Source organism: Echinops telfairi, unplaced genomic scaffold, assembly GCF_000313985.2.
Source record: "Echinops telfairi isolate 266 unplaced genomic scaffold, ASM31398v2 ScPeMD7_9;HRSCAF=40, whole genome shotgun sequence".
In the NCBI taxonomy this organism is placed as follows: Eukaryota; Metazoa; Chordata; class Mammalia; order Afrosoricida; family Tenrecidae; genus Echinops; species Echinops telfairi.
In genome coordinates this window covers 28,897,041-28,908,592 of record NW_022103906.1, presented here as the reverse complement: position 1 = coordinate 28,908,592, position 11,552 = coordinate 28,897,041, and the positions used below count along the sequence as shown (strand labels likewise).

General features: G+C 42.5%; 1 protein-coding gene across 1 annotated transcript in view; it reads left to right on the top strand.

Annotated features, from left to right (window-relative positions):
• The window catches only part of HGSNAT (heparan-alpha-glucosaminide N-acetyltransferase), a 37,786-nt gene that overhangs the window by 8,970 nt on the left and 17,264 nt on the right, over positions 1 to 11,552 (top strand). Inside the window, exons 3-7 of the mRNA XM_030884660.2 lie at positions 2,716 to 2,852; positions 3,115 to 3,236; positions 5,905 to 5,974; positions 8,197 to 8,266; positions 9,663 to 9,772. Of these exons, the coding sequence (XP_030740520.1) occupies positions 2,716 to 2,852; positions 3,115 to 3,236; positions 5,905 to 5,974; positions 8,197 to 8,266; positions 9,663 to 9,772 (509 nt within the window). The remainder of the gene's footprint in view (positions 1 to 2,715; positions 2,853 to 3,114; positions 3,237 to 5,904; positions 5,975 to 8,196; positions 8,267 to 9,662; positions 9,773 to 11,552) is intronic.

Genomic DNA, 11,552 nt, shown 5'->3' with positions numbered 1-11,552 from the left:
AGCCTTGGTGAGTGGAAGTCCATGTTGCTGTGCCCATGCATAACCTCCATCCCTGCCACCATGTCCACTTTGTTCATGTGCCCATTGGGCGATAACAGGAGTGGCAGAGGAAAAAGGAGAAGGGAAATGCCAAACTTTTGAGTAAGGATTTTGAAAAGCAAGACTCTAAACAAAAAGAAAAGGACTTCACACACACACACACACACACACACACACATATAAATTAGAAAATAAGTCGAGATAATTTAAAAACAAAGTGACATAACTGATAGATTGTTGATAAATTTAAAGAAATAATGGGAATAAAATTATAAATATATGTGTTTATGTAAGGTCTTGTACACGTGTATTTTAATTATATATAAATGTGAATTTATATATATGTAAATACTCCAGCTGAAATGAAGATAATTATGGTCCAATAGACAGTTTAAACTGGTAACATTTGAATTTCTAAAATAAAATGATTAAAAGAGACGAAGCTTATTACTGTGTGATAGAGGCTGGTGGAACCCCAAGGCTATAGGCTACAGTCACTCTTGGGGTCTGGAATGGAACTCACCCATGTGTTAGAATCAGCAACCTCTGAAGATCAAAAGAGCGGCATTTCTCCCAGGACGGAGTTCAGAGAGTTCTTCAAGAAGGAGGGATGGAAACAAGAAACAGAATGGGGAAGTAAGGGGATCGTGATGCCACATGGGGAGGACTGCAGGGAATGAGATGAAACGGAATGTGCTTATCTGCTCTGTATTCCTTCGCGTACTTCGCAATAAATACCTTTAAAAAAATAGAATGACTTCCATAAACATTGCAATTTGAAGATTGATTCAAGATTCTGAAAACATGAATAGATTGGAAAACCTTTGTGTTAGTCTGGGTAGACCAGAGAAACAAATTCATAGACATTCATATGTAAGAGACAGTTTTATATCAAAGAGCCAGTGTATATTGAGAAAACACCCCAGCCCCGTCCAGATCAAGTTCATAAGTTCAATATTAGCCCATATGTGTGATACCAGTCTAGACATTACTATTCAGACTCACGCAACACATGCAATGATGTTGAATGCAGGAAGATCACAGGTCAGTGGGTGGAAAGGCCTGTGGATCCAGTGGCAGTGGAAGCATCTCAACACTGCCACTCCACGTGGCTCCTCCAGCTCCAGGGCTCTCACGTGGCTCCACGTGTCTTGTCAGCAGGAAGACAAGCAGAGAGTCTGTGTGTATCTGGCCTCCAGTAAGCTAGTTATCTCCATGGCACCTCCAAATGAGGTCATCAAGCTGCGACCCAGTTGACAGGCTGGACTCCACCCCTTTTCTAGTTGACACCAGATTCTGTAACTACCACAACCTTTGAATCGCTGAATTAAAAACTCTGAAAAGTGACAAAGATTTCATTATCAGAAGTAGATATTTTCCCCCTGCATTTTCAAATAAATAATTTTCATTGTATATGAACTGATCCTAATCATAGCCCTAACTGGAAGATGACTGTCTGATTTACTTTGTTGTATAGACAGCATGCTAAATCTTTAAATCTGACCAAGACAAGGAAAGAAATGCAGATTAGTCTTTGTAGCTAACGTGGATGTAAAAATCTTAAATGAAATTCTGTCAAATAGAGTACTTTAACACATTGAAAGATTTGCTTATGATGACATACATTTTTTCTCCTTGACATATATAAAGAAAAGGAGAAAATTGTAATGGAGAAAAATCAAGGTATAGTAGAGTGAGCCAGTTTATTATGACATGAAAACTACAGATGGGAAAAATGACAGTAATGTACTTTTACACAAATAATGTGTTTACATAAGTAATACACACATTGCACATATAAAGCAATAGAAGAAATAAGCCACATTGTTGAAATTATATCAAAGGTTTAAGACTTGTCATTGAAAACAACAAAAATCCAATACGATGAAAAGGCAAGCACCAGAATGGGGACATCTTTGAGATACAGTGTATTTTCCCCCTATGAGGATAAGGAGCCCTGGTGGTGTAGTGGTTATGTGTTGGACTGTGATCTGCATGGTCAGCAGTTCGGAACCACCAGCAGGTAGCTAGCTCTGCAGGAGAAAGACTGGCCTTTCTCTTCCTGTGAGAGTAAGCATTGATCTGATGGCAGCAAGCCTTTTTCATGTGAAGATATACTTAAAAGATTATAAACAATTGTTAAGTGTGACTTAGTCAATTCCAATGTATAATAATACTACGTATAAGAGTGCAAATTTTATAGCATGATGTCTTTATAATCTAAGGGTCTGGTGGTGTGGTGGTAATGCGTTGGGCTGCCACCCCAACAGCAGCGGTTGGAAACCCCCAGCCTCTGTGGGAGAAGGACAGGCTTTCCACTGGTGTCAAGAGTTATGGCCTTGGAAGTTCGCAGGCGCAGTTTACCCTGTCATACCAGGTCATATGCGTCGGCCTGGGTGCAAAGGCAGTGAGCTTGAATGAGTCTTTATGAATTAAGTGAAAGCATTTACCTGTGATTACATTGTGTACACATGCGGACACACATTTAGTTCAGGTCTGAATATAAATGAATAGGTACATTTGATCTAAATTGTTGAAATTGCTAGTTACTTTGTTAATTTGAAGAGACAAAAGTTGTCTCAGGGTCTTCCAGGGGATGTTCATAGCCCCTCCCTGAGAAGCAACAGATTTTCCCAGTGCCCTAGCAGTTTACATTTTGTGGCTTGTTTTCCCCAGTGTTTGTATCAGTCTTTGGTGAACGTTTCAAGGAGTGGGAAGCCGGGGAAGCCTAGCGTGGCCGCCGTGGCGGTGAGCACCCAGCATGGCTCAGTGCTGCAGCTCAACGAGACCCTGGGAGAGAAGCACGTTTGTAGGTGTGTGTCTGTTTCGATGTCGCCCGACCGAGGCCTCCAGTTTTGCTCTTTTTGGTTCTTAGTCTTTCTGCCCTCTAGTTCAGTACTATTTTATATAATTTTAATAGTTTTCTACATTCTAATTTTATGCTCTTTTAATATTTTTCTGCTTTTTCCTAGTCAGCACGTAGGGTGCATGTCGCTCTGTCTTGATGACGCTAGCCAAATCTAACGCTTTATTCCAGAGCTAACCATTTTCCTTTTTGTTACCTATTTCTCATAGGCTGGAATACAAATTTGGAGAATTTGGGAACTACTCTCTGTTGGTCAAGCGCCCCAGTAATGGAGTCAGTGAAGTTACTTGTGACCTAGTTGTCAATAACAAGCCAGTCGACAGTAATCTTCGTATGTATATGCGCTTCATTGATTGTTGTTGTTTTCTTTGAACACTTACTGTTTGTAAAGCAAAGCACTTCATGGAGTCCTGTGATTCAAAACTTGAAGTAGAGGTTATTTATTCCATGTAGTTTTGACAAGATTATAATGTACTTCTATGTCATTATAATCATGTCATAATTAGGTACTGTATCAACATATTCTTGTAGTCGCTACTTAGTTTATTTACGAAACAGAGAGGAACCAAAATAAGTTAATGAAGTGGAACGAAGCTAGAAGCAGGGTAATTGTCTGTCAGGTATCTTGTTTCATGGTTCATTGTTTCCTGTATATTGTTGTCCTTTTTACAACGATAGTCCAGAGTTCCAGGTAGATTAAGAAAGTGTCATTCATGAGGAATGAGTATCGAATGAGGAAACTGTGTGACACACCTCCCTGTTTGCACTGTGCCAGGAGAAGCCAGCTCCTAGCACAATCACTACGGGTTTGGTAGGCACAAGTGGACAGCGATAGTAAGTAAATATTATAACAAAGTTATAGAGAGCATGAGAGATAAAAGAGTTATATAGAAATAAATGGAGTCAGACACACTTCATGGTAGCATTGCTCACCTCAGCCCCGCCTGGTGGTCCATGTGGAGGGAGAGAGATGGGAAGGAGGAAGGGAGAGGAGAAGGGGAAGAGAGGGGAACGACCAGGGAGAGAGAGAGACTTTAATGCTTCCCAAGCTTTTATCCTCTCTGGGGATGTGCAAGCCCCCTAATTACAGGTGAAGACATACTTCACAGGAAGGGGTTATACTATGGGTTATACAGTAATGAGGGGGTGGTCTAGGGACATACACACAATAGGAAGAGGAGGGATTGGGGGGGATACATGTGACAAAATGGGTGGATCCTAGATTTAGGATGGCAGATTAACTTTGACCTGTTCCTGGGTCTCCATAGGAACCATTATCAGTAGGGTGTAACCCCCTCCTACAGGAAGCAAGCTAAGGGTCCCAAACTTCAGAGAGAAGTAGTCCATTGTCTTCAGCAGCAGGGAGCAGGCCCAGTGCAGTCTGGCAGCTGATTGCTCTCAGGGGGGGAATGCCTGCACATCTGACCTCCCCCCACAGCACTGGATGATTTTCTTTAAAAGTTTTCATTGAATTAGTGTTTATTGATTAGCCTTTTCAACATGCACATTTAACACGATGTTCTTCTAAATTGAAACACTCTTAATATTATACTTCAAAGTTGATGTCTTTGCGAGTTCTCACAATATGCAATATCTGAAGAATATAGAAGGTTTTTTTTCACTTAATGAAGCAACTCACAAATGCTGATGATACAAGTTCACACGTAATTGTTCTCATTTACAATCAAAAGATTGGTGACTCTAGAATTCCTGTAATCACTACATGGAATACACTATATTAGTATTTCAATAGTTTATTCCAACCCATTTTTTTTTTTATACTTTAAAACATCTTCACTGTGTTGATTGATGAGATAGGCCCACCGGAAGACCAGTGTCCAAGGTCAGTCCAACTTTCAGCCAAACAGGTTTGCTATTTGTCGCTCTCAAATGTAGAACTTTGACCTCCCTGAGAGGCCGTTTGGGAGCCTGGCCAGGCTCAGCTGCTGGGAACAGGATGGCACCCTCTTGCCAGAGGGGCCTCTCCATTGCATACTCCGTGTGTTGCCTCTCAAGGGGCGGTAATGATCCCTTTCCATTTATAAGTAAGGCTCACCAGGAAACTATTGAAGACTGGGGTGGGTGTGGGGGAGGTATGTCATGTCACAAGGAGACAATATGGAGTGAGACGATTTAAGCATCAAAAGGTTAATAGGGATAATGAAAGAAAGCAAGCATACAATCCCCAAACCCACAATTTTAACATCAACATAATACTATTTGCTGGTTTATAAACTTCTCCAAGTTCCTTCTGTTGTGATTGCTCCTTAAAATGCCCCTTTCCTGCTGTACTATCCAATCCTGGGTTTCTCATTGCATTGAGTTGCCAGGTCTCCTTAGTCCCCTCCCTCCTAGGACACGTCAGTCTTCCGTGACCTTTACACTTACACCGAGAAGTCTTGCCTTTTTGGTGAGTGTCCAGACAATGAATTAACGTCCCGTTCGACCGTTTCTGTAAAAGTTGTTCTGTGGTGCTTGTTACGTTTTACACGGATGGAGATTCTCTTCACGGAGTTCTAGCTCCATTCCCTGCCCCGCTCTTCTCTTTGTGTCTGATCCTGGCAGGTTATTTTGTGGCCTTGCCTCCATGTGAATTTCCCTGCGGTTTTCTCACGTCTGGGTGGAGGAGCTCTCATGGTTTTTTTGATATGGAGACTGCAGAAGTCATGGGCACCACATCCTGTCAGGCGGCACTCGGTGTTGATATTGATGAGTTCCACATGCTTTAGAGATTCGTGTAGCGATGGGGTGACACGTGCTCGGAGTGCTTGTGATTCTAGAGTCTGATGGATGGAGAGATGAAGGTTTATTATACAATTTTCTAGCTCTGTGCTTCCTTGATATTTTCCATAATGCAAATCAGGACTCCCAGCATGAAACGTATTCTGCTTGTTGATAGGAAATTTAGCGTAAGACGAGAAAGCTTGTCTCTCCTCTCCATTTCTGGATGCAGTGTTGCCGTGACGACTTCAGGTGATGGTCTCCCTTTGTTTTGACAGCTGTGACCGTCGCCTTCCTCACCGGTCTCGCAGTCATCATCGCAGTATCCCTTCTCAGATTCCTACTGAGGTAAGCTGATGTTTGGGAGCACGCAACTGGGGAAAGGAGAACTTCGAATTAACCTATGCAGGAAAACTAGCTTTGACCCCACAAGTGATCATTATTCCTTGATTAAATGAACATTCTTCTTATGAATTTGTTTTTCAGGTAAATATACACACCAAGGTTTACACCTCTCCAACAGGTTTTACATGTCCAGGTCACTGAAAGGGCCTCATTCTTCACACTGGGGACCTGTTCTCCCTGTCTCCTCCCGGGTTGTTTTGCCCCTGTGAACTTCAAGCCTCTTCCACTGGATTCTTAAGGGTCCCGTCTGTGTTTTCTTGTTTCTGTCCATAGGATCTCATATAGATCATGCTGTTTAGGGACAAAAGGTAATTTTAGCGGAGGCATTTCATTTCTTTGAATTAAAGTGTCAGTCTTTTGATAACCTGCAAATGATAGTCAAGTTTATTAGGTTTTTTCATAGGCACTTTAAATATGAGTAGATTTTTAAAAGTAGTTGCCAGCTATCATCAGGCCCTGTAGAAAGAAGTCCAGTCTCACCCTGCTCGCCCTGGACTTGAAACTCCTCTCTGCGTGTAATTCTGCATGCAGCCTTGGGCAGACGGCTGTTATTGGCAAAGCCAGTGTCTCTGGTGTCTTGCTCCCTTACTGTTTTGGCAGATCCATGGAAATGCAGGGCAGTGCCAGCGAGACTGAACCAGCAAGGATTCTGAACACAAAGTGAGACTAGAGCAACGCTCTCGTCTTCACTAGGGGAAGGCGGTTTGCTTGTTTCAAAGCAAAAAATATTTTTACTGTCTTCTCCTTTTCAAACCTCTCTATTTCAATTCCTTTTTCCCCTCTTTTTTTTTAATTGGGAGTTAATACATATACATATGTTGTCATTCCATAGTTCACTCATATTTTAATTCCTTAAAATTTTTAAAAAATTCCTTTTTACATGATCATCATATTAACAATGCTGGATAAAGTAAATTGGAATATGAGTTGTGGGGGTTACATAAAAGACATGCAAATGGCTTGTGTTGGATGTGTGGCTCACACTGATTTGAACCATTCGACTGTAAACGATACTTCTGAGACTGTTGAGTCACTAGAATTAGCTGTTTGATGATAAAAGGAATTAGTGTTAGTATTTAAAAATGTGACAGTGGTAACGTAGTTATACGTAACAATAAAAAGAATATCTTTTAGATTTATACACTGAATTACTTATGGACAAAACAATGTAATTTTGAGGATTAAAAAAAACTGATGCACACCAGGAGGGTGGGGTGGTGGGCGGGTGTACCTGAAGTAAGTGGCTCCGTTTCCTTGTAACTGGCGTTGGTGATGGATATGTGGGGCTATGATATTAGTAGCTTTCCTTCTATGTGTGCTTGAAAGTTTCCATGGCCAGGGGAAAAATAAAAAGAATGTTTCAAAGTTTATGGCAGACACAACATTGGGTGGGTTTGTATTTTGCAAGGCTCATAGGATATATGCTTTAGAATTCCCCCCCCCCCAAAATTGAAATCTTATTTTAAGAAAAACCCAGTTAAGATATTTATCTTTTGCTGTCATGCCAATCAATTTAATAGCATATGGATAGCTATGTCTTACCTAAACCAACCATTTAGAAAATAACCCAATGTATGTTATATTAACTATTTGAATCACTTCCAAGTTACTTCCAAACTTTTGCAGTGTGCACACACATGCATTCTGTTTGGTTAAGAGAGGGAGTGGATATGGGCTCTTGCGCTTGGTATTGAATGGGCGGTATTCATATTTCTTTGTGTGGAGAGAGGCCACATTCTAATTTTACAGCCCACTTTCCTTTATGTGCCACCTACGTGAATTGTTCCTACATTGTAGGCATTTTGGCTATTTCTATTGTTTTTTGCTAATTTAATTTTAACAATATGATTGGCAAGGCACCCAGCCCCGGGGACCGTTGATGACATTTGATCCTCACAAGGGCACTTTCATGAAGGCACCATCTTTACCCCTATTTTACCGAAGAAGAAACTGCTTCGAGGGCTGAACGTTTGTCACTGTTGATCCCATAGTTTGTTTTTGTTTTGTGGAGGGATAAAAAACAGCAACAACAAACCTTTTTGAAATGTTTTAATTCTTTGACTTGTAGAGCATGTGCATGTTCTATTTATTTCTGTCTGATAGCCGATCCTTTTGAAAATCCTGACAAAGGAATTGAGTTAACGCAGCTTCTTATGTACTTACAGCTTGGATGACTTTAATGATTGGATTTCTAAAGCAATACATTCTCGAGAAACTGATCGCCTCATCAATTCTGTGAGTTATTAGAATGTTTTGTGTACAATCTGGATGGAGTTTGAAATGTACAGCTCCCTACTAGTGAACTATTACGGGCTAGTTTAAATTAATCCTATTTATACTGTGGGAGGTGACATCAGGCTTCCTGAATTCTTTTTATTAATAAAAATGCTTTTATTTTTAGTTGTTGAAAATATATATACAGCAAAACAAGTCGATTCAATAATTCTTGCATGTACAATTCCTTGACAATGTTTACATTCTTTAAGTTGTATAACTATTCCCGCTCTCCTTTTCCAAATTATGAATATTTCTCTACCATCAACTTAAGCCCTGCCCCTAAGCACCCTATGTCACCTGTTGTCAATTTGATCCCTTCTAGGTAGCTTTCAAAAAGAGGACTCTGCTGAAGACAGTCTTTCTTTGCTAGTTAAGCTAGACTATTACCTGGTTTAAAGAAGACTTCAAGGGATAATTTTGGCGGATGACTTATGGCTTAAAAATGACCTCAGGGCAGTATTTTGGCTATTTCATCCAAAAGTTTGGATTCCATGAGAATTTGAAATTCGACTCAGTACTCACCTCTTTTGATCAGGATTTTAAAGAGAATGGGTCTTTGATGGAGACATTCAGTAATAGTTGCTGGGTACCATCTAGTTTTTCTGGTCTCACAACCAGGGACGCCTGCGTTCCTAATACCCAATAGCCCTCTCAACTTGTTTCAGAACTCTGGGCAGCGAGACCTTTTCTGCTTGGCGGGCAGCAGTGTTGACTTGACCAGCTGAAGTAGAGAGAGTATCAAGATTAAAACGGAACACAAAGAGGCGTCAACACTCAGCTTACAAATGCTGATGAAATAGCTTAGATCCGGGTTAAGAAACTCCCTCTCCCTGATAATCAGCACTTGGCTTCCGCTCTTGTGCTGGTCGCACCATGGCCCGGTTCTCTGTAGTCTCTGTAGCAGCCCTTCTCCGGCAGCTCGGCCAAAGGCACACGAAGTAGAATGAAGTGTCATCTTCACAAGCGCAGATTCATAGACGACTCAGAAAAACTTGGTTTCCACTCTGTTCGTTTCTCCCTTTCTTCCCTAGACCACGTTGTTGCCAAGGGCTGTTGACTTGGGCTGTACTCTGTGCAACAGAAGAAACCACGGCCCGGTCCTGCCCCATCCTCACGGTTGTTCTTTCTGTTTGAGCCTGGGGGTGCAACCATTGTGCTGCCCCATCTCATCCAGGGCCTTCCTCGTTGCCCTGCCCCTGTACTTTACCGAGCATGATGTCCTTCTCCAGGGACTGGTCTTTCCTGATAACATGCCCAAGGTGCACACGAATTGCTCTAGAACAGAGGAGAATGAAATTTCCTCCTTAGCATTGTGAACTGTCTTCTCTCTCTTGTTCTACTTTTTCTCCTGCAGGAGCTAGGATCTCCCAGCAGGGCAGATCCCCTCTGTGGAGACCCCCAGCCGGAAGTGTGGCGCCCGTCTTCTCCCCCGCTTCGCCTCCGCTGTGTAGACACCTTCAGGGGGTACGTGGAATTTGTAGGATTTTGTAGTTTGTAAGATTCCATATTTATGTATAACACACTGGCAGCTCCAGGTAATCATTGCACGTGTCTTCCATTGTCTCGGGTAGAAGGGGTTTCTTGGGTGTAACCGTGACAGCAGGCTCTCTGTACGTGGACACTGCCATGATATCCTCCTGGCACGGGAGCAGGGAGAAGAGTAAGGCCGGCATCAGTTTCCACAGCTCAGGTCCAGGTCACTGAAGCTCGGACAAAGAGTTGTACTTCGGCTCAGGCAATCTCTTGGCAGATAAAAAGATGTGCTCGCCTAGAAATGCAATGCCCGAGTGTGGGAAAATCGGGGCCTGCCTGTCCCCGTGCCAGCAAAGCACCTTGCAGCCTCTGGCCTTCAGCGTTTTGGTAGTTATTTTATAGCACTGTTAGCCCAGGGCCAAACTCTGAAAAGAAAGGATGAAATTACATAGCAGAAAATAAATATTTTAGTATCAATTCTTCCATGTCTACCCACCGAGGCCTTCTAAATCCCAGGGCTGTGAGTCCTCTTGGCCGGTGTGTGTCTTTGATGCCAGATAACAATAATGGTGATAGGAACACTTGGTAATGCCCCCACCCCCCACCCCCTGTGTATTGTTTCTTTAATGTTTCTTTTCTTTTTTAATCGTTTTATTAGGGGCTCGTATGACTCTTATCACAATCCATACATACATCAATTGTGTAAAGCACATTTGTACATTCATTGCCCTCGTCATTCAGTAATGCTCTCTGAGGTCTCCTTATGAACTGTTTCAATTTGCTTAAATCTCTTTACAATCCATTTGACCCAGCCTGTTGCCATGGAGTCGATTTGACTCCCGGCCACCCCGAGGGTTTCAGAGTAGAACTGTGGCTGATTCTTTGGAAGCCTGGCCTGTCTTCCTTGATGCCTCTTGATGGACTCGAACCTCTAGTCTTGCAGCTAGCAGTCGAGTATGCTAACCATGTGCACCGCCTGGAGAGTTTAACAACCCAATTCCATAGGTGTTATGAATATTCCTGTTACCACCCACTGAGATATTGCAATAACCCAATTCGATCGTCATTGTAATACCAGCAGTTTTTCAGGCGAAGACATTGAGTTAAGTGATTGCCCTGGGCCACTCAAGTACAAAGTACTCAAGTACTAGTGAGGCTGGCCTCTTGAGCCCCCACCCTTTCCCTCCATTCCCCGTGTTGCAGTATTGGCACCACACAGCAGCGTCCTTGGAGCATAGTTCACTGCGTTCCTCTGCCTTTCCGAGTTTCATCATAGACAAGACAGGAGCTAGCAGTTCTTAGGGGAACTGGCGAGGTGCCGTGGCAGTGCTTCCCCCGCCCCCGTGGCAGATGAGGTAACTGATGAGAGAGACCCTTTACCTCTGGTCTTAGGTGTAATAAGCGAAGGACCCACGGTTTCAGCCCTGTGGTCTTAGACTCTGCTCTCCGGGTGCCTTTGACTGCAGCTCATGAGCCTGCCACACCTCAAGAGCCAGCACACAGTTGAGTTATTGGAGGTGTTCTGCTCTGCCTTCTAGTTCTATCTGACATAGTACCAGGGTAAATTTTTCTGAAGAACATATTGATGCAAATGTTGGTCACTGTTAGGCTGGGTTGACTAGAGAAACAAATCCAGAGGCACTCATATATATGTTAGAGAGAGCTTTATATTAAGAAGTAATTTTAAAGGGAGAACAGATCGCAATGATCTATGTATTATCACCCCATCCCCCCAGGTAATGAACAACAGAATCATAAGTGAAGGGAGACA